Source organism: Dendropsophus ebraccatus, chromosome 1, assembly GCF_027789765.1.
Source record: "Dendropsophus ebraccatus isolate aDenEbr1 chromosome 1, aDenEbr1.pat, whole genome shotgun sequence".
Lineage (NCBI taxonomy): Eukaryota > Metazoa > Chordata > Amphibia > Anura > Hylidae > Dendropsophus > Dendropsophus ebraccatus.
In genome coordinates, this window is record NC_091454.1 from 6,758,386 (window position 1) to 6,781,801 (window position 23,416).

Here is a 23,416-nt window from a genome sequence, read left to right on the forward strand (position 1 = left end):
ATTTATAAGCCATGCCTCTAAACCCCACCCCTCATTTATAAGACAGACCACCAAACTCCACCCCTCATGTATAAACCAAACCTTTAAACCTCATCTATAAGCCACACCTTTTAATATGACCTGTAGTCATAAGCCACACCTCCTAATCCAACCTGCGTTTATATACCACACCCTTTACCCCCCCTACAGTTGTAAGCCACACCTCTTAACTACACCCGCATTTATAAACTACATCTCAAACCGGTAGATATAAGACACAACTCTTAACTCCACCCACATTCATAAACCACACCTCTTGCCCCACCTAGTCATAAACCACACCTCTTACCCCAGCTCCAATAATAAACCACACCTCTTGCCCCACCTAGTCATGAACCACATCTCTTACTCCAGCTCCAGTTATTAGCCACACCTCTTAACCTCACGTAGTCATAAGCCACATCTTTTAACCTCACTCACAGTCATAAACCACACCTCTTAACCTAGCCCACAGTCATAAGCCACACCCCCTTGCCACAGTGCCAGAAATAAACCACACCTCTTAACCTTACCCACAGTCCTAAGCCACACCTCCTAACCCACCCCCTACAACCTTAAAACTGGCCCCTCCTATGAGTAAAGGAGGGCATTTTCCCCATTGGCCGGTTCTTGTTACCCCTCCACTCCTCCCCCTATATCTGTCCTATTTTTACCAGGATTGCTGTTACAGATATCGGCCATCAGGGGGCGATGTACATTCCGGCCTAGAGACTTAGGTGCTGCTACCAATAGTGTCCAGCACACCATAGTGACTCTCTTAGTGACCTAGGTAGAGCTTCTTGTGGAAACAATGTATTTTTGGAAAGCGTGATGTCATAGGTAGATGGCGCTAGTGAGCTAAAACCTGCCAGAGGAGTTTATTGCTGCTAATGATACCTTAGTGCGCGGAGCGTCCGTTGCTGTGGCCATAGGACCGGGCCCCAGGGGTCCCGCAGATAGCTCGGACCTATATACTCTGTGCAGCGAGGATCAGGCAGCTTTGTAGGTGTATTAAAGGGATTGTAATCAGAAAAACATTAGGTTTAAAAAAGACTCTGCAGCAGCCATGTGAATGTAAATGGGGCGACTCCCTCTCCCCTCTCGCAGCAGGAAGTCACAGCAGCTCAGTCAGCTTCATAGGCAACATGGCGGCTCCCTGTACAGGGCTGTACATGACTATATACTGTCCGCCATCATGTATACGCTCAGCAGGGAAGCCGTGCTTGATTGACAGGTGGGGGAGGGGACTCCGTTTTATAAAAAAATAAAATAAAATAAAAATTTTAAAAATTACCTTGTAATTTACGTTGCAGAAAACGTGATATTTTTTTCACCTTCGTGGACTGATGACAGAGAGCTGTAAAATAAAATAGCGTTGTATCTGTTTCTTCTTTATAATTACTTGTCTGTTATTACGGCAGCCATTTTGTGTGGGCGGGGCCACTGCTTATTAGCAAATGGACGACCATGTCTTAAATTGCCAGGCCAGATGCAATATTGTATGTCCAGTGTGGGGCGTGAGACTAGGGTTCACTTTTTGGCGTTGTAAAGGTGTTATCCAAGATCCATCAAAAACAGCTCCACCCTGGTGCTCAGGCTGTGTGTGGTATTACAGCTCCATTTAGTTCAATGGAACTGTCCAGAGCAGGAGAGGTTTTCTATGGGATGTTGCTGCTGCTCTGGACAGTTCCTGACATGGACAGAGGTGGCAGCAAAGAGCACTGTGTCAGACTGGAAAGAATACACCACTTCCTGCAGGACATACAGCAGCTGATAAGTACTGGAAGACTGGAGATTTTTAAATAGAAGCAATTCACAAATCTGCATAACTTTCTGACAACCCTTTTTTTCACCAGTGTTCCCCTTTAATCCCCCAATCCTTTAGTTATATTTGCATTTTTGGGGGGCAATCCCACTGCTGGCCTTTAGATGTCACTGTTGGACAGTAAAATCAGTCACATTCTATAATTCCGTCCAATAATAAGTTCTCATACGAAAAAAGTTTTCACAGTAAAAACAAACTAGAAAGATCAAGTAATAGTTTGTGACCCATATTATATAGAATTATACCGTATAGACATGTTATCTGGAACTCGTGGCCCTCCAGCTGTTGCAGAACTACAACTCCTATCATGCCCGGACAGCAGAAGGTCACCAGGCACGATGAGAGTTGTAGTTTTGCAGGAGAGTCAGAGGTTGGGGGTCACTAATCTAGACCATAAGGAAAAAGCATCTTTATTAAACTATGCCATATTATGATTTTATTGCCTTTTTTAATAGGTGCAATTCCTTATTTTGGGCACTAGGTGGCAGTGTACGCAATAGAAACTGGTAAGTGACATAACATATTAGAAATGATGGAACATTGATGGCAACATCTGCGGCATAATAGCTTATAGGGTGTAATATCTCATCCAGCCATTAGGTGGCAGTGTATGCAATGAGAAAGGATAGAAATTCTTATTTGTAGGGAACATTGATGATGCTTAGTAGTTTCTGGTGATTAGTAGTTTATATAAATAGTATTTATAGTATGTTTATAGTCATTTTATAAGCGTGTGATATCTGGGCCAGCCATTAGGTGGCAGTGTATGTAATGAAAACCAGAAGCTGATAGAAATAATTATTATTTTTAGGAAAGGCCGACAAACAGCATCTTCTGACGTATAGGAGTTTATTGTAGTTATTGTTGTTAATAATATTATTATTATTATTATTATTATATATTTTTGGAATTTTATAAGGGTGTAATTCCTCACCCAGCCATTAGGTGTCAGTGTATGCAATGAAAACCATAGGAGTTTATTGTAGTTATTATTATTATTTTTATTATTATTATTATATATTTTTTGTAATTTTATAAGGGTGTAATTCCTCACCCAGCCATTAGGTGTCAGTGTATGCAATGAAAACCATAGGAGTTTATTGTAGTTATTATTATTATTATTTTTATTATTGTTTTTATTATATATTTTTTGTAATTTTATAAGGGTGTAATTCCTCACCCAGCCATTAGGTGTCAGTGTATGCAATGAAAACCATAGGAGTTTATTGTAATTATTATTATTATTTTTATTATTGTTATTATTATATATTTTTTGTAATTTTATAAGGGTGTAATGCCTCACCCAGCCATTAGGTGGCAGTGTACATTAAAGGGGTACTCCATAAAAAAGAAATTCTTTCAGATCAGTTGGTGTCAGAAAGTTATATAGATTTGTAATTTACTTTTATTAAAAAATCTGCAGTCTTCCAGTACTTATCAGCTGCTGTATGTCCTGCGGGAAGTTATGTATTTTCTATAGAAGTAATATACAAATCTGCGTAACTTTCTGGCAACAGTTGATTTGAAAAGAAGAGATTTTGCTGGAGTTCCCCTTTAAGGGACTGGGGATTACCAGTTTATATGTTTAATTAGAATATAATTTAATAATAATAAGGATCAGCACAATCCTGATGGTGTGAACAGCGACCAGCTGCAGCTGCGATAATGCGCTGGCGCTCGGCTCCAGTATACGGTGACTAGAGCGGCAGTCCCCAGTACAGTACTAGTCCTTTATCCAGCAGCGCCCGTGGTCACATGCAGCATAAGACTCTTATCCGGCTCTTACCCGCCGTGTGACCACGACCGGCACTGACTACCAGAGGACCGCGTTACAGGTGAGTGCCGCTCCATCCATCCTCTGCTACAGCTAGATGTTCTATAACTGCAGGCAGTCATTGAATAGAAACCAGGAGACATCTTTCTATAGTTGTATCCAGTGCAGACCCAGGAGCCTCCTGGTGGATGATACTGGTAATGACTTCTGGGTTATTACACAGGATTCAAGGGGAACTCCGGCAAAAATCATTTTCTTTCTTATCAACTGGTGTCAGAACAATTTATAGATTTGTTAATTACTTCCATTTAGTGTTCCAGTACTTATCAGCTGCTGTATGCCCTGCAGGAAGTGGTGTATTCTCTCCAGTCTGACACAGTGCTCTCTGCTGCCACCTCTGTCCATGTCAGGAACTATCCAGAGCAGCAGAGGTTTTCTATGGGGATTTGCTGCTGCTCTGGACAGTTCCTGACATGGACAGAGGTGGCAGCAGAGAACACTGTGTCACACTGGAGAGAATATACCACTTCCTGCAGGACATACAGCAGCTGATAAGTACTGGCAGATTGGAAATAAATGTAAACTACAAATCTATATAACATTCTGACACCAGTTGATTTGAAAGAAAATGATTTCGGACGGAGTGCCCCTTTAACTGTCCTGCTTCTCTGACAGCGAGCGGAGCCCCGTATCCCGGGATATAAATGGTGACGGGACGTTTTGTGGCTTCTCATTCATGGTTATTGATCTGTTATTGATTATGGGATCGGCCATAGATCTTATAGCGAGCAGCTGATCGGTGTGGTGGCTGCAGAGCGGGGGTGATTAGCCCCCAGCGCCCCCTCCCCCGCGCTCGCTGTACTCCACTCTCTCCTTTCCTCCCCATTCCGCTGGTTATTTGGCTCAGAGCGGAGTATAAATAGCTCGGCCCACGTCACATGTTGGCAGCGCTGCCCGACGCCGCACTCACACATTTTCCACTTGTAAAGAAGCGTCAGCTGCCGCTGTGTTTCCATTCAGGATCCTTCCTGTCAGAGCGGACGCCAGTAGGGGCCCCGGGGCCCAGACCATTAACCATCTCACTGCTGTCTCACTGGACGCCACCCATTACATCCCGGACTATACCGCCATCCTCCTGCACCGCCAGACTCATCACCATCTCCCCTTCCCACCCCCAGACTACACCGCCATCCTCCTGCACCGCCAGACTCATCACCATCTCCCCCCCACCCCCAGACTACACCGCCATCCTCCTGCACCGCCAGACTCATCACCATCTCCCCCCCCACCCCCAGACTACACCGCCAGACTCATCACCATCTCCCCCCCCCCCCACCCCCAGACTACACCGCCATCCTCCTGCACCGCCAGACTCATCACCATCCTCCTGGACTCAGCACCTACCCCTATCCACCCTGAGGCTATGTTCACACTACGTACATTTCAGGCAGTATTTGGTCCGCAAGTCAGGTCCTCATAGCAACCAAAACCGGGAGTGGACTGAAAACACAGAAAGGCTCTGATCACATAATGTGGAAATTGAGTGGATGGCCGTCATTTAACGGTAAATAACGGCCATTATTTCAATATAACAGCCGTTGTGTTAAAATAACAGCAAATATTTACCGTTATATGACGGCCATCCACTCAATTTCCACATTATGTGATCAGAGCCTTTCTGTGTTTTCAGTCCACTCCCGGTTTTGGTTGCTATACAGCCTCAAATATGCGTAGTGTGAACCCAGCCTAAGACACATCACCATCCTCCTCCACCCTGAGACTTATCACTTACCCCCCCAGATTCATAACCCCCCCTCCACCACCCCCAGACTACACCCTCATCGTCCAGCACCCCAAGACTCATCACCCACCCCCCTCCACCCCAAGACTCATCACCAACCTCCTGCCCCCTCCCCAAGACTCATCAACCCCTCCTCCAACACCCCCAGACTCATCACCTCATCACCCCCTCCACCTCCACCCAAATACTCATCACCCCTCCTCATCTATCCCCAAGACACATCACCCCTCCCCCTCTTCAACCCCCAGACTCATCACTCCCCTTCCCCCCAAGACTCATCACCACCCTCCTCCTCCACCCCAAGAGTCATCACCCCGTCCTTCTCCACCCCAAGGCTCATCACCCCCACCCAAGACTTATCACCCCCTCCTCTTTCACCCCAGACTCATCACCCCGTCCTTCTCCACTCCAAGGCTCATCACCCCCTCCTACTCCAACCCAAGACTCCTCACCCCCTCCTCTATCACTAAGACTCATCACCCCCTCCTCCTCCTCAACCCTCAGATTCATCACCCCCCTCTTTCACCCCAAGACTCATCACAACCCCTCTCCTCCACCCCATGACTCATTACCCCCTCCTTCTTCCACCCCAAGACTCATCACCCCCCTCCTCCTCTATCCCCTTTATAAAGGATTTGGATTCCCCCCTAGCAGTGACTGCTGGCAGCCTAAGTGTTTATCCTGTAAGGATTAAGGTCTTAGAAACTGGAGCTCCCCCTAGTGGTGACTGTTGGCAGCTGGAGTTTTATCATGTAGAATAATGCAGCTGTAGGAACATTCTGGATGAGTTGTACAGCTGCTGTGTTCAGGGTGACGGCGTGCACTGCGCCCCCTATAGGCCCCCCTCCCCCTCCAGCCCCCCCTGCTCTATAAATACATGAAGAAGGATTAGGCGGGCGGTGAGTGACCTGGGGGGCACTAATGGAGGAGGGCAGAGAGGCCGGGCACAGGTTAACATCCTCGCTCTGCCCCACTTCTCTCGCCTCGCAGGTTTTTGCTACAAGATAAGAAACCAGTTTATTTTTAAAGAGATTTAGCGAAGCGGAAATAACGTAATGTGACATGTGTGACAGCGGGGACGGCGGCGGCGGGTGCGGCTATATCAGACCATACTGGAAGCCGCATAGAATGGCGTGCAAGGACCCTAACCCCTAAGGTGCCAGGACACATGGAGATGCCAGATGTGCCCACTCACCCCGCATGGCAGATATTGGGGGACAGAGGGACGGAGAAGGCTGGATCCTAGCATGGCTGATACCAGAGAGTAATAGATTGTATATGCCTGTCCTACAGTCACCTCCCCCTCCCAGCCTGACATGGCTGATACCAGAGAGTAATAGACTGTATATACCTGTCCTACAGTCACACACACCCCCCAGCCTGACATGGCTGATACCAGAGAGTAATAGATTGTATATACCTGTCCTACACTCACCCCCCCCCCCCCAGCCTGACATGGCTGATACCAGAGAGTAATAGATTGTATATACCTGACATGGCTGATACCAGAGAGTAATAGATTGTATATATACCTGTCCTACAGTCACCCCTCCCCCCAGCCTGACATGGCTGATACCAGAGAGTAATAGATTGTATATACCTGTCCTACAGTCACCCCCTCCCTCCCCCCCAGCCTGACATGGCTGATACCAGAGAGTAATAGATTGTATATACCTGTCCTACAGTCACCTCCCCCCCCAGCCTGACATGACTGATACCAGAGAGTAATAGACTGTATATACCTGTCCTACAGTCACCCCCCCCAGCCTGACATGGCTGATACCAGAGAGTAATAGATTGTATATACCTGACATGGCTGATACCAGAGAGTAATAGCAGCCCAGCACATAGGAATTAGGCTGCAGCTTTGCGGTCCCCTTGTCCTCCTCGGTGAACCGTATGATCACTGTGGATGTTGCGTCTTGGTGACGGGAACTTATCCGGCGCTGCAGAGTGCAGACTTGTTATGGGGGGGGGGGGGCTGCGGATACGAGACAGGTGATGTCGCCTCGCGTTACGCTCACACAGATCGGTTTTGGGAGAAAACAGCTTTCGGCCATAGGTGTTTTAGTGAAGGAAGACAAAGTTGTCTACACAATTAGTGACATTCTCCTGAAAAGGGCAGAAATCCGAGGTGGAGGGGGGAGGGGAGGGGGGGCAAGAAGGTGCAGAGCCTGGAAGACGACACGGATGAAGGAGGGGGCGCTGAGAAATGCAAGAGACTAAAACTTGAGCTGAGGGACACGGACACTGGGGAAGGTGCAGAATTCTGCAGATTGTATCATCAAGCCACATCTGGTCCTAGGAAAGCTGGGGGACATCCAACATGGCCGCCATTACACGCCCTAAACCATTATCCACAAAGATGGAGGGCAAGGATATTATTCCACCATTTATTCTGGTGAAAGAAGACAGGAATTTACATTTCTAAATAAGCCACGCCCACTCTTCAGCAGTCAACACCCCTGCTTTATTTAGTCAGTGCCAGGGAACCACCCCTGCTTAAACCAATACAACTACATAAATTAGTATACATGTAGGAGATAAATGCTCAGCACCCAACATGACTACCCCAGGGGTTGCTTCTTCTGAGATGGTTACATTTCTGAATAGGCCACACCCATCCTCCAGCAGTCACCGCCCCCGCTTTGCTTAATAAGAGGGAAACACCCCTGCTTAATCCAAGACAAAAAGATTTATTTTTTAATAAGAAACACCCATCTCCCAGCAGTTTTAGCAAATACTAATAGGGTACAAAAAGACAGAAAGTTACATTAATAAATAAGCCACACCCACCCATCAGCAGGCTCCACCCCTGCTTTAGTCAGTGACAGGGAACATTTCTTAGTTATATCTGTGTCTGGGCCATCACTGTTCCCATAGGGATCTCCAGAAATTTAGACGGTAAAGATATTATTTAACCATTTCTGCTGGTGAGAGACAAGAAGACAGAAAGTTACTTCTTAAGAGGCCACACCCACCATCAGTGGTTTCCACCCATGCTTTACCCAGTAACAGGGAACCACCCCTAAACCTATAGGGAACCTTCCTTAACCAATATCAGAAATTTAATGTTTGAATAAGCCACACCCATCCCTCAGCAGTCACCGCCCATGCCCCATTCTGGGGGTTGTTTCTTAGTTATATCTGGGAAAGCTGAGTGACAACCCACATGCCCATCATTCCCCTCCTGTACAGCTTTCCACAAAAATGGAAGTTGAACATTCCTGAATAAGCCACACCCCCTCTTCAGTAGTCACCACCCCCGCTTTACTCACTCCGCCCCTGCTTAAACCAAACCAGGACACTGCAGATTTTGAGAAGTTTCCTAGTTCATTGGTTTCGGATGAGCTGCGTAGTGCGATCGTATCATGACCCATAGTAGTTGTCATATTCCCCTATGCCAGGGAGGGTCTGGTGGTGCCGCTCATATCTCTCTGTCCTTCAGCGACGCTTCACCAGACACGTTGATGGCTGATTGGATCCGACATGGACTTGATGCTCATTAACAATAAATCGATATGAAGGCTAATGATGATTTGGCGGAGGCTGGGAGGACGGTGCGGGGCATTCAGTGTTCTGGGTCGGGGGAGGCAGCACTTATACATGTAGGGAAGCTGCACGGGGTAAGTGGTGCCAGCCCGGTGCCAGGCCTGCTAATTCTGTATTTTATATTGTGGTATATTGGGTGGTTGGCAGCTCTGCCCCCTGGCACCCAGCACCCTCCCGATAACCCAGCTTGACTGGTTCCTTTCTCAGACCTGCACGTTCTCTGTTTACCCAACTCGCCCGCTCCAGGATGGGCAAGACAGACACCGACTCTGTGGATCTGAACTCCCCGTGCGAGGCCCGGCAGGCTGCCCCTATAGATACGCACTCCTCAACTGTGGACACCAAGAAGAAGAAGGCCGGCGCTGATGACCGGGGCACGTGGAAAGGAAGATTTGACTTCTTACTGTCCTGTGTGGGCTACGCCATCGGGCTGGGGAATGTGTGGCGGTTCCCGTACCTGTGCGGGAAAAATGGTGGAGGTAAGGACATCAAGGAGCCTTGGTATCTGGGAAAGCTGGATGACACCGGGATTGTGGTAATGCAGAGGACACCCGCACTGTCTATATGTGATGTCTTCTTCACTCCACCCATACGTGTTGTCTCCTCCACCCTGCCCATTGTATTATTTCCTCCACTCTGCCCATACGTGTTGGCTCCTTCCACCCTGCCCATGCAAGTTGTCGCCCCAACTTGCTCATACGTGTTGTTTTCTCCACCCTACCAATACATGTTGTCTCCACCACCTTGTCTATACATGTTGTCTCCTTCCACGTGTCCAGACGTGTTGTCTCCTCTAACCTGCCCATTTATATTGTCTCCTTCATCCTGCCCATACGTGTTATTTCCTCCACCCTGCCCATGCATGTTGTCTCCCCAACTTGCCCATACTTGTTGTTTTCTCCACCCTCACATATGTGTTGTCTCCTTCCTCCCTGACCACACGTATTGTTGCCTCCAACCTGCCTATACGTGTTATGTCCTCCACTCTACCCATACATGTTGTTTCTTCAATCTGCCCATACGTATTGCCTCCTCCACCCTGACCATACGTATTGTTACCTCCACCACTCTACCCATACATGTTGTCTCCTCCACCATGTCCATCTGTGTTATCTCCTCCACCCTGCCCATACGTGTTGTGGCCACCACCTGGTCCATATGTGTTGTCTCCTGCACCGTGACCATACATATTGTCTCCTTCACCCTGACCATACGTGTTGTGGCCACCACCTGGTCCATATGTGTTGTCTCCTGCACCGTGACCATACATATTGTCTCCTTCACCCTGACCATATGTATTGTTACCTCCAGCACTCTACCTTTACATGTTGTGGCCTCCACCGTGTCCATATGAGTTGTCTCCTCCACCCTGACCATATGTATTTTTTACCTCCACCACTCTACCCATACATGTTGTCTCCTCCACCCTGCCCATGCATGTTGTCTCCTCCACCTTGTCCATCTGTGTTATCTCCTCCACCCTGCCCATACATGTTGTGGCCACCACCTTGTCAATCTGTGTTATCTCCTCCACCCTGACCATATGTATTGTTACCTCCACCACTCTGCCCATACGTGTTGTCTCCTCCACCTTGTCAAACTGTGTTATCTCCTGCACCCTGCCCATACATGTTGTGGCCACCACCTTGTCCATACATATTGTCTCCTCCACCCTGACCATATGTATTGTTACCTCCACCACTCTGCCCATACGTGTTGTCTCCTCCACAGTGCCCATACGTGTTGTCTCCTCCACCCTGCCCATGCATGTTGTGGCCTCCACCGTGTCCATATGAGTTGTCTCCTCCACCCTGACCATATGTATTTTTTACCTCAACCACTCTACCCATACATGTTGTCTCCTCCACCCTGCCCATGCATGTTGTGGCCTCCACCGTGTCCATATGAGTTGTCTCCTCCACCCTGACCATATGTATTTTTTACCTCCACCACTCTACCCATACATGTTGTCTCCTCCACCTTGTCCATCTGTGTTATCTCCTCCACCCTGCCCATACATGTTGTGGCCTCCACCGTGCCCATACGTGTTGTCTCCTCCACCCTGCCCATACATGTTGTGGCCTCCACCGTGCCCATGCATGTTGTCTCCTCCACCCTGCCCATACATGTTGTCTCCTCCACAGTGACCATACGTGTTGTCTCCTCCACCCTGACCATATGTATTGTTACCTCCACCACTCTGCCCATACGTGTTGTCTCCTCCACAGTGCCCATACGTGTTGTCTCCTCCACCCTGCCCATGCATGTTGTTGCCTCCACCGTGCCCATACGTGTTGTCTCCTCCACCAGGTGCCTTCCTGATCCCGTATTTCTTGACATTGGTCTTTGCTGGAATCCCGCTCTTCTTTCTGGAGACAGCTCTGGGACAGTTCACATCTATCGGGGGACTGGGGGTGTGGAAGCTGGCGCCCATGTTTAAAGGTACAGTGACACCTAAAACTGCTGTAATGCCTTGTGCAGCCTTTGGATGTTTCTTAGGAATCTTCATGTCTTGTCCTGGACAGGGGTCGGGATGGCCGCTGTGGTGCTGTCCTTCTGGCTGAACATTTACTATATTGTAATCATCGCCTGGGCCCTTTACTATCTCTTCAATTCCTTCTCCTCGGTGAGTACAACATGGAATATCCCAGATTTATAAGAACCATATGGTATGTACATGGGGGTGGTCCCTCCTCACTCATGGACCCCAATAATTACCATCATATGATCCATATACCTCATTAATGGGCAACTTTTACTTCCTTCTATTTACTCTATGGTGTTGCCTAATAATATACAAATTTCAATAGCAACCCCGGTGGTCACTTATGGTATTGCAACTTGGTTATAAATATCTGGATGTTAGAGATTTGCTATCATGTACAAGGAGTGGAAGGTACAGCTGACTACTACATAGCGGAAAGTATGTGCCCCTTTTATTTCATTGCTTGGTAAAGTAAATCCCCATAGACAATAATTGCTGTAGAACAGGTCATAAGAGAAGCTTAGTGACGGCCATCAGATGTCCACGAGCAACAACACCACAGCTGTAATACAGCAACCATCAAGATTGAGGGATCTTCAGGTGTAAAAAGGCCCAACTGAGCTCCAGGCGGCATCTAGAAACATCCTACACTTTATGGACTGAGGCTTCTATGGCCGAGCAGCCAATGCCAGGCGGCTGCTGAGGAGATGTAAAGCTTGGAGGGGAGGATCACACTATCCAGCAGTCTGATGGAGGAACCTGAAGGTGATGGACACAGGAGAACATGTGCTGCCCAGAGGGTGGAGGAACAATAGTTGGGGTCTTCATGGTTTGACCTCTTGGTTCCACTAAAAGTAAATCTTATAATGTCGGGAATTGGGGTGCTGACAACTGATGTGATGTTTGGGGGTTCACATACTTTTGGTCATATGATAGTCCTCAATGGTGGACATGTGGTCCCGGTATAACCTATAATATATTATTGATCCGTGTCCTTTCCTTCCTCTGCGGAGAAGACCCTGCCCTGGCAGAGCTGCGACAACAGCTGGAACACAGAGCGATGCTTCTCCAACTACTCCCTGAACGACACCACAAACCTCACCAGCGCCGTCACTGAATTCTGGGAGTAAGTCAGGCCTGGGTATGGGGAGACCTGTCTCATCTTCTCCTGTCACTTCTCCCTTATGTCTTATCTTCCCCCTATCAATTCGCCCTTGTGTCTCATCTTCCCCCTATCAATTATCCTGTGTCTCATCTTCCCCCTATCAATTATCCTGTGTGCCTCATCTTCCGCTGTCACTTTTCCCTTATGTTTCTTCTTCCCCCGGTTAATTCTCCCTTGTGTCTTATCTTCCTCCTGTTAATTCTCCCTTGAGTCTTATCTTCTTCCTGTTAATTCTCCATTGAGTCTCATCTTCATCCTGTCCCTTCTTCCTTCTGTCCTATCTTCCTCTGGTCACTTCTTCCTTATGTCTTATCTTCCTCTGCTCATTTCTTCCTTATTTCTTATCTTCCTTTTGTCTTGTCTTCCTTTTATCCTATCTTTCTAATCTCATTTTTATTCTGTCCCATCTTCCTCTTGTCTCATCTTTCTCATCTCATTTTCATTCTGTCTCATCTTCCTCTTGTTTTACCAATCTCCTATGTCATCTTCCTCCTGTCTCTTCTTCCTTCTTTTAAATCTACTTCCTGTTAAATTTCCTCCTGTCTCATCTTTCCTGTCCTACCCTCCTCCTGTCCCATCTTCCTCCTGTGTTATCCCCCCCCCCCCAGCCCCATCTTCCTCCTGTCCATGACCCGGTCAGGTCACTATAACATCTTTTCACCACCATCTGTTTCTGGAAAAGTTGGGTGACAACCCCTGTGACCTCTGATATTGGATCCTTTCCAGGAGGAATATGCATCAGGTGACAGGCGGCCTGGGAGAACCAGGGGAGATCCGCTGGCCCCTGGCCTGCACGCTGGCACTATCCTGGGTCATGGTTTACTTCTCTATCTGGAAAGGAGTGGAGTGGACGGGGAAGGTGCAGTATGGAGGGTGTCACTGTGCACAGAGCCCATATGGCAGCACATGTATTCCTATTACTAGGATGTGCCGCCATATGGTGCCACTATGTAGTAACCCAATGCTGAGCTCTATGTGGTCACTGTGTCCTGATCTCCTTACCCTTCACCCCTCAGGTGGTTTACTTCTCAGCGACCTACCCTTACTTCATGCTTGTGATCTTGTTTTTCCGAGGGATCACCCTTCCGGGAGCAATGGATGGGATCCGCTTCTACATCACCCCAGACTTCAGCAAACTCGCAGAGTCTGAGGTGAGTGACTGCCACCTGTGTCCCTATGACAACTCTTCATGTGCTCTGGTAGGCCAGTGTTATCATAGGGTCTGTGGGCTCTTTCTCAGGTTTGGATGGATGCGGCCACCCAGATCTTCTTCTCGTATGGACTTGGCCTCGGTTCCCTCATTGCCCTGGGAAGCTACAATTCTTTCCACAACAATGTATACAGGTGAGGATTACTAACAGTATAGAGGCATGCTGGGAGTTGTAGTCTTGTAAATGTTAGAGAGCCACAGAGTGAGGCCATAATTGTCAATGCTTGCTGGGAGTTGTAGTTTTTAGCAGACAGGTCACAGCTCATCCAAAAAACTCTCAACCAGGTTTGGTCTGACTACGACTACAATCCATCCCCGATGTTCTCTGTTTTTCATAGAGATTCCATCATCGTTTGTGCAATCAATTCCTCCACCAGCATGTTTGCCGGAATCGTCATCTTCTCCATTGTTGGCTTCATGTCACACATCACCAAGAAGCCGATCCAGGAGTTGGCAGCGTCAGGTAAGGCTGCCACCAGGTCCCCTTAAAGGAACAGTCCAGGTAAAAGTAGTCCCCTGTATTATGCCAGGGGGCGGGGCCTGCCCCCTGTGTCACGCTCCACCCTGCACTAGGTATAGCTTAGTCTTTGATATCACTATCCCTGCAGGACCGGGGCTGGCGTTCCTGGCGTATCCACAGGCCGTAACCCAGCTGCCAATGTCTCCCGTCTGGTCCGTTCTCTTCTTCTCTATGCTCGTCATGTTGGGTTTGGACAGCCAGGTAAGACCCTGCCCCCTACAACCCTCTGTGTGAGACTTTCCACAAGGTCCCCACCTGAAATACTCTGTGCTGCTGGTGGTCCCTGATCTTCACCCAGTAACACTCCTCTCCTGTAATACTCTGTGCTGCTGGTGGTCCCTGATCTATACACAGTAACACTCCTCTCCTGTAATACTCTGTGCTGCTGGTGGTCCCTGATCTTCACCCAGTAACACTCCTCTCCTGTAATACTCTGTGCTGCTGGTGGTCCCTGATCTTCACCCAGTAACACTCCTCTCCTGTAATACTCTGTGCTGCTGGTGGTCCCTGATCCTCACCCAGTAACACTCCTCTCCTGTAATACTCTGTGCTGCTGGTGGTCCCTGATCCTCACCCAGTAACACTCCTCTCCTGTAATACTCTGTGCTGCTGGTGGTCCCTGATCATCACCCAGTAACACTCCTCTCCTGTAATACTCTGTGCTGCTGGTGGTCCCTGATCTTCACCCAGTAACACTCCTCTCCTGTAATACTCTGTGCTGCTGGTGGTCCCTGATCTTCATCCAGTAACACTCCTCTCCTGAAATACTCTGTGCTGCTGGTGGTCCCTGATCTTCCCCCAGTAACACTCCTCTCCTGTAATACTCTGTGCTGCTTTATTTCCATTGTTTTCTTACCTGTCTCCGCCAGTTCTGCACAGTGGAGGGATTCATCACGGCCTTGGTGGACGAATACCCACAATTCCTTAGAAGCAGAAAGAAAACCTTCATCGCCGCCGTCTGCTTCATCTCCTTCATTGTCGGCTTTTCCAACATCACCCAGGTACTCTGGCTGCGGTGACCCTGTCTCACCAGGAGGGGGCGCCCTAGTGCAGCTGCTTCCCCTGTACCCCATAAGCACACCCCTGGTGGGATGGAGGGAAGTCAGAGCCATGGACGCCACCACCTACTAGTCAAATAAACTGAATGGCGCAATTCCACACACGACCAGGGGTGGCGCTGTTTTTGGAAGAAAGTGGCTATGCTCGATTGCTGCAGGCAGATGGAAAGTTTCAGATTAACTAAACTTTATTGTTCTTAGTGGACAGCACAAATCTTACTCTCTCTCTACAGGGAGGAATCTACGTCTTTAAGCTTTTCGACTACTATTCGGCCAGCGGCATGTGCCTCCTGTTCCTGGTCTTCTTTGAGACGGTCTCTATATCCTGGTGTTACGGTGGGTGTAAGGATACGCCCGCCCCCCCCCCCGCCCCATCCTGATGTTCATGTATTACACGGCCTGGACTGTAGGGGGCGATAGTGTAACCTCCATTTCTGATCTTCTCATGGCAGGTGTGGACCGCTTCTACCAGGACATTGAGGAGATGATCGGCTACCAGCCCTGCTCCTGGTGGAAGCTCTGCTGGGCCTACTTCACCCCCTTCGTCTGTTTGGTGAGTTACCCCACCTACTAATTGCCCCCATAGGGTTATTTAATGGGCTCTTCTATCGCCCCCTTTCCCCCAGTAATTGCCCCCATAGGGTCATGTGATGGGCTCTTCTATCTTACTTCTGTTCTATCTGCCCCCCCCCCCCCCACACACACAGTAATTGCCCCCATAGGGTCATGTGATGGGCTCTTCTATCGCCCCCTTTCCCCCAGTAATTGCCCCATAGGGTCATGTAATGGGCTCTTCTATCTGCCCCCCCCAGTAATTGCCCCCATAGGGTCATGTGATGGGCTCTTCTATCGCCCCCTTTCCCCCAGTAATTGCCCCATAGGGTCATGTAATGGGCTCTTCTATCTGCCTCCCAGTAATTGCCCCCATAGGGTCATGTGATGGGCTCTTCTATCTGCCTCCTCTTCTATTTGCCCCCCAGGGTGTCTTTATATTCAGTGTGGTGGAGATGACGCCCCTCACCCTGGGCCCGTACGTGTACCCGGCGTGGGGTCAGGGCATTGGCTGGCTCATGGCGCTCTCATCTATGGTGCTGATCCCCAGTTATATGTTATACCTGTTCCTGGTCTCATCGGGCACCGTCAGTCAGGTAGGTAGGGGGCGCTGTGTAATATATATGGGCTAATATTGTACATTCTATCTTATACCCCATTCACATCCAGAGCTGCATTCTCAATGCTGCTGCACTCTAGGGTCATGTGACCTGTTTTTAATGTATATTTGATGCAGTGCAAAGCAGCTGAATTGTGAATGCAGCTCTGCAGCACAATTTCATCCCTTCTCATTAATGACAGACGCGTCCGTCTCTTTTCCAGCGTTTCCAAGAAATGACGCAGCCACAAATGCAGAAAGTCATGCAGAAAAATGGGCTCCGCCCCCGGATCAGCCTGGATAGGGGCGTACAAGAGACGCCGGGCGTGTAGCCTCCTGCAGGTCACACGCACCCCCCAATACGTTATCCCTTTAATTCCGGCCTCTGACCTCTCTCCTGTTATCCTACCAGTCTGGGTTTAAGAGCTTACACTTAGTGATACGCACAACCCCCCCGACCCGGATGAACCGACCTGAGTGCCTAACACGGTTACCTTCTATTCTACAGACATTTGTGTATGATGTAATATATATGTAAACAATAAAGAGAAATACTACAGATCATAAGGATTATAAGAGTTATTATAAAGTGTGGGAGCTGGAGGAGTGGTCTGGTACATAGTGAAGAGGAGGAGGAGTGGTCTGGTACATAGTGAAGAGGAGGAGGAGTGGTCTGGTACATAGCGGAGATAGAGGAGGAGGAGTCTGGTACATAGTGAAGAGGAGGAGGAGGAGTCTGGTACATAGTGAAGAGGAGGAGGAGTGGTCTGGTACATAGTGAAGAGGAGGAGGAGTGGTCTGGTACATAGTGAAGAGGAGGAGGAGTCTGGTACATAGCGGAGATAGAGGAGGAGGAGTCTGGTACATAGCGGAGATAGAGGAGGAGGAGTCTGGTACATAGTGAAGAGGAGGAGGAGGAGTCTGGTACATAGTGAAGAGGAGGAGGAGTGGTCTGGTACATAGTGAAGAGGAGGAGGAGTCTGGTACATAGCGGAGATGGAGGAGGAGGAGTCTGGTACATAGTGAAGAGGAGTAGTAGTCTGGTACATAGCGGAGATAGAGGAGGAGGAGTCTGGTACATAGTGAAGAGGAGGAGGAGTGGTCTGGTACATAGTGAAGGGGAGGAGTAGTCTGGTACATACCAGAGATAGAGGAGGAGTGGTCTGGTACATAGCGGAGATGCAGGAGGAGTGGTCTGGTACATAGCGGAGATGCAGGAGGAGTGGTCTGGTACATAGCGGAGCTGGAGGAGGAGTGGTCTGGTACATAGAGGAGCAGTCAGGCACATAGAGGTGCTGGAGGAGGAGTCAGGCACATAGAGGTGCTGGAGGAGGAGCAGTCAGGCACATAGTGGTGCTGGGGGAAGAGCAGTCAGGCACATAGCGGTGCTGGGGGAAGAGCAGTCAGGCACATAGCGGTGCTGGGGGAAGAGCAGTCAGGCACATAGCGGTGCTGGGGGAAGAGCAGTCAGGCACATAGCGGTGCTGGGGGAAGAGCAGTCAGACACATAGCGGTGCTGGGGAAAGAACAGTCAGGCACAAAGCGGTGCTGGGGGAAGAGCAGTCAGGCACATAGCGGTGCTGGGGGAAGAGCAGTCAGGCACATAGTGGAGCTGGATGGAGAAGTCCCAGCATAGTGATAACACAGTATTACAACCACTGGAACATACATTACCCTCCAGATACAGAGACCACTTATCTGATCCTCTTCTGATTGGCGTCATATGTTCTATACATTATATAATCTATACTGGGAGCTTCACATCCCTGATTCCCGGCTGTAAGTGACCTGGAAACTAAGCTGTGATTCATCCAGCGAGGTAGGAAGAGTCAGTGAGCGGAAGATCATCTCCCCACCGAGAGCACAGAGACCCATAAGGAGGAAGGTCTCCAAGATGACGGGCTTAGATACAGATCATCACACAGTATCACATGGCTTAGATACAGAAAATCACACGGCTTAGATACAGCAACTCATTATACACAATAGATGTGTCACACATAATACATACAGCGCATCACTTGGTATCACACAGTAGGCTTAGATACAGCAGGCAGTATCACACACGACACCAGCAGACCCCCTCTTTTTCATCCCCCCCGGATACAGAGGACAGACACGGGAAGTAGAGGTAACATTATCTCATGTTATTTCTAGATTTCTATAGAACAGATAAAATATTCACTTCTTATCAGTTACAAAATATTACAGGTGTCTGGGTGCTCGGTCACACGTCCACATTTAGGCCGTCATCACCCCCCTCCACCCCAGCACGGATAAAGTCTCTGGATTTGGCAGCCTGTATTCCGGAATTGACATATAAGAACAGTCAGGTGTGCGCTGGCACCAAGGTAGTGACCGGGAAATAATCGCATGGCAAAATGCAGTGGTCTCCCAGGGCATGCTGGGACTTGTGGTACTATTCCCATAATGAAGACTCATTCGGCCAACACAACAATAATATGTTTGATGGTTAAAGGGATATTGTACTAGCAGCATTATAACCATCCCCATTTTTTTATTTACTTATTTTATAGTTTTTTTTATCATTAAAATAGATAATTTATATTAGATCTTATTTATCAGAAAAAAAAAAACTATCATGCAATACCACCTCCTGCCTGCGGGTGCACTGTTTACAATTGTTACCCGTTACACAGTAGATTTCTCCATAGATGAGAAACAGTGACACCTGCTGGCTAAAAAACAAAACACATACTGGCTGTATAATGGTATCTGAATATATAATATTTCCTCCAGATCTGTCCGTATTCTACCTTGGTTGACTGGAATTATTAGTCTCCGCTTTAAAGGGGTTGGTCCAGGATTAGAAAAACATGGCTGCTTTATAACACCCATGGCGCCATACCTGTTCACAGGTATAGGGGACTAAAGCTCAGCCCCACTCACTTCAATGGTGGGGAGCTGCAATACCAGGCACAACCTAAGGACAGGGGGTGGCGCTGTTTTTGAAAAAAACAGCCATTTTTTTTAGACTACTTGATTAGGGTTGCACAATATAGATAGTATAGGATATTGGATACACAAAGCCCTCAGCTAATCTACAGGTGACCCAGGCTAGAAATATAACCTTATAGTGATGTACGGACAACGCTCATTGTAAATCTAACAATACAACGATCCACACCGGTGTGGAAAAATAGAATTCTGTGAACGGTCATTGCCATGGTAGCCCTTACAGAGAATGCTTTAATGGCTGGGTATATATGTGTCAAGGGACATCAGTAAATTGCGCAAATACTGTTACTGGTTAACATATGTGATAAAAAAAAAAAATCCACCTTAAAAACAGTGTTCAGCCATAAAAATCCCACCTTAAAAGAGACTTTTCATCCCCTAAATAGAGCTTATGGGTGAAGGGTCAGGCTTTCCATGTATTAATACTGTATTAACACATGTACTAAGAATAAAAAAAAATCCACCTTAAGAACTCTTTGCTTTCTTAGAGAATAGGGCCTTCAATGGATTAATATTGTTTAAGTGATGGGAAAAAAAATCCGCCTTAAAATAGATTTTTTGGGCCTTAAATAGAGCTTATTATTGAGGACAGTTCTTTCGATGTAGTAATACTGTTTAAAATATATGGTAAAAAAAATTCCACCTTAAAAGACGTTGTTTGGCCCTACACTAAGCTCATCAGAGACGGCCAGGCTTCATTAACACTGTTTAACATAGGTGATAAAATAAAGAATTCCACCTTAAAAGAGAATGTCCCAACTAACTAGAGCTCATCAGGGACACCAGGATTCTCAGTTCATTGCACTATGCGTATAACCTGGAGCTTAGTTCCTGCCTTACTGGCTGGTGACAATGGCCGGCATATCCCACACCACACGGCTAATGCTCTTACCACTGCACGTTAATACTGTTAAACATCTGTGATGACCATATTAAAAAAAATTCCACCTTAAAAAAAAAAAAGAAGAAAAGAAAATCCTTAGTAGAGCTCATCAGCGAGGATCGGACTTAGATCCATATGTAAAAACAACACACGGCCAATGCTCTTACCAACGGGTATTATTACTCTTAAATATTTGTGATGAGAAAAAAAAAATTCCACCTTAAAAAAATAAATAAATAAAAATCAGTCTGGTCCTCAAGATCAAGCTATTAATATGTAAAAATCACTGGGAATGAATAATGGTAATGGTATTTGTTATGATGGAAAAAAAATTCCACCTTAAAACAGACTGTATGGCCCTTACTGCTGCTTATCTGTACAATATACAATGAATGCTCTCTACTATGTGTATATATATATACTGGAGCTCATCAGCATGCAGCATATATATAAAACACACGGCTAACACTCTTACCACTAGGTTTTTGTGATGACAAATTAAAAAAATATATAAAAAAAAGAATAAATTCCACCTTAAAAAAAAAATAACAGGAATGTTGAGTGAGAACCAATATGGCTGCAATATCACTCAGCTTTCCCAGACTTATGAATGGCCATTTCTATCCCCTATGAAGATCTGCCATTGCTGATCCCACTGATGACTCCAGCACAGGGCAGCGGGGGAGGGGCTGGGGCCGTCTTTTTGAGGGTCCGCCTTCTCCATCCATTGGTCGGGGGTCCCCATATTCTCACAGTCCAAAATTATCTTCAAAGGTTCTACGGCCAACTGAGAGCGCGGAGGGCAATGCTGCAGAATCCAGGCGTGTGATGTGGCGGGTAAGGGGGGGGTGGGGGGTCTGTACTGTGGGGGGGGGATTGTCGTGGGCGTGCTCATCAATACAAAGGTTCCTCCACAATAAAAATATTGGCGAGAGAGAGTGATCAAACCTACTAAAAATTCACAAAGTGGGAGAGGGGGGGCAGATAATTGTGCAAAGGGCGAGTGGAAGAATATAGGAGATAAATATGAGTGTGCAAGAAGAGCCTGTATGCAAGGGGGGGGGGTGAGTGTGCAAGGGCGGGTAGGAACCGCTACATGTGCAAGACTTGGTAAGTGTGTAAGTCCCAGAAGCGTCCTACACCAGACTGCGGGAGCCACTGGAATACCTGCGTTCTCTAAGGAGGACCCCCGGGGGGCAGTATTGGTGAGGGTGGTTATAAGGAGGAGGCGGCGGGGGGAGAGGGGGCTGGTGGACGGCTCCTCCCACACTGCGGAGGGGAGTAGAGGAGCAGGACCCAGACAGGTAGCGGGTGACAGTCTGGTCGATGGCAGGCAGTGCCCGCCCGGGTGTGTCCAGCACAATCACCTTGACAATCTGCTGACACTGCAGGAGGCGGTCGGAGGGGGCGGCCTGCAGAGCCTCCCGCTGCCCATTAGGAGCCGTGCTGCCCGGAGCTCCATTCTCTGGCCCCTGGGGGGCGCTGTGCTGGGACGTCTGAAGCCTGTTGTGAATTGACACCTAGTTTAGAAACAGCCAAAGAAGCATTAAATGTTACAAGACTATCTCCCACGTGCTAATCCTGGCTGCCCTGTGCCCCCCAGAAGCTAAGACCCGGCTCATATACTCAGGGGGGGCCCCCCATAGAGCGTGGCATGCCAGGGGAAGACTACGGGGTCTTAGAGGTACCTCACTGCGGGAAGAAATGGGGGTGAACTCAATCGCACCAAGGATTTACGTTACAGACCTCCAGTCCTTCTCCCCCATTGGTGCCACTTTAGTGGGCGGGGTCTTCTAAGCGTGGGTGGGGTTAAAGCCAATGGCTGCTGTAACAGTAAACACAGGAGCTTATACAAACACTGCGGGAGGGGGAAGCTTTGGCTTTTGGGTGGAGTTCTCCTTTAAGATGTCTGTAATAGTGTTATATCAGTACAGGTGATTGTTTTTATAACTTCATAGATTTATTCAATCACGTTTATGATCTTCTCGTCTCTGGGGGGGGGGGGGGAATCAGATAAATAAGAGGCACTGGGGGTCTGTAAGATAAAGTGATCGGAGGACTATACCGGGAACGGCCGCCCGCACCAAGAGGAGGATGGACGGCAGAGCCAAAAATCTGCTAAGAACTACAGCTAAAACTTGTAGGATGATCCATTCAACTTCAGAGCTGAACTCATTATTCAGCTCATATTAATATTCTCCATTGAGTGTACATGACATCTCCCAGTATGCAATGCAGCAAGACAGCTGCACACCTGACTACAGGTCTAATATAGGTAAGAGATCCCCTCCTCCTGGTGTGGGGGCGACAGGTCCGTGTACAGGGGGGTCCGGTGCATTGTGGGGGGTAATGGGGGACGGCTATGGGTAGAGTATTAGCCCATAATAATGGAAGTCATTGCACTGAAGGATGGCGGAGCAGCGCAGGATGGAGCGTTGTGATCGGGCAGCACCGCAGGGCGGGTATAAGACAGCGCTACTCACCTCCACCACGCTGTCGGTGTCCTTCTCAGGTGACTCGCGCTTACCTTCAAAATATGAGGTGAACTTAGGTGGAGGAGAGAGGAAGAGACACAGAAAGAGAGAGAGAGAGAGAGAGAGAGAGAGAGAGAGAGAGAGGAAGAGGAAGAGACAAACAGAGAGAGAGGACAGAGGAAAGGAGAGAGGAAGAGAGAGAGAGAGAGAGAAGAGAGGACAGAGGAGAGAGAGAGAGAGGAAAGGAGAGAGGAAGATACAGAGAGGGAGAGAGAGAGGAAGAGAGAGAGAGAGAAAGAGAGGGGGGAAAGGGGAGAGGAAGAGACACAGAAAGAGAGAGAGAGAGAGAGAGAGGAAGAGGAAGAGACAAACAGAGAGAGAGGACAGAGGAAAGGAGAGAGAGAGAGAGAGAGAGAAGAGAGGACAGAGGAGAGAGAGAGAGAGGAAAGGAGAGAGGAAGAGGAAGATACAGAGAGGGAGAGGGAGAGAGAGAGGAAGAGAGAGAGAGAGAGAAAGAGAGGG

The 23,416-nt window shown here is 48.1% G+C and overlaps 2 protein-coding genes across 10 annotated transcripts in view; one reads left to right on the forward strand and one right to left on the reverse strand.

Moving 5' to 3' along the window:
- LOC138771312 (uncharacterized) overlaps window positions 1–17,091 on the forward strand; it is a 36,946-nt gene extending 19,855 nt beyond the window's left edge. Inside the window, exons 16-29 of the mRNA XM_069950935.1 lie at window positions 9,178–9,449; window positions 11,281–11,412; window positions 11,496–11,596; window positions 12,472–12,581; window positions 13,347–13,479; window positions 13,637–13,771; window positions 13,861–13,964; window positions 14,169–14,293; window positions 14,439–14,551; window positions 15,220–15,351; window positions 15,642–15,744; window positions 15,861–15,961; window positions 16,389–16,556; window positions 16,783–17,091. Of these exons, the coding sequence (XP_069807036.1) occupies window positions 9,178–9,449; window positions 11,281–11,412; window positions 11,496–11,596; window positions 12,472–12,581; window positions 13,347–13,479; window positions 13,637–13,771; window positions 13,861–13,964; window positions 14,169–14,293; window positions 14,439–14,551; window positions 15,220–15,351; window positions 15,642–15,744; window positions 15,861–15,961; window positions 16,389–16,556; window positions 16,783–16,890 (1,837 nt within the window). The 3' untranslated portion in view covers window positions 16,891–17,091. The remainder of the gene's footprint in view (window positions 1–9,177; window positions 9,450–11,280; window positions 11,413–11,495; window positions 11,597–12,471; window positions 12,582–13,346; window positions 13,480–13,636; window positions 13,772–13,860; window positions 13,965–14,168; window positions 14,294–14,438; window positions 14,552–15,219; window positions 15,352–15,641; window positions 15,745–15,860; window positions 15,962–16,388; window positions 16,557–16,782) is intronic.
- A 1,593-nt stretch (window positions 17,092–18,684) lies between these two features.
- The window catches only part of IQSEC3 (IQ motif and Sec7 domain ArfGEF 3), a 62,336-nt gene continuing 57,604 nt past the window's right edge, over window positions 18,685–23,416 (reverse strand). For 3 of the 9 annotated variants that reach the window (XM_069965256.1, XM_069965319.1, XM_069965309.1), the window contains exons 13-14: window positions 22,904–22,947; window positions 18,685–21,940 (exon numbers count right to left, since the gene is read on the reverse strand). In XM_069965256.1, coding sequence (XP_069821357.1) covers window positions 21,557–21,940; window positions 22,904–22,947 — 428 coding nt within the window. In that variant the 3' untranslated portion in view covers window positions 18,685–21,556. The remainder of the gene's footprint in view (window positions 21,941–22,903; window positions 22,948–23,416) is intronic. The other 6 variants (XM_069965264.1, XR_011362535.1, XM_069965270.1 and 3 more) reach the window with 6 other exon arrangements.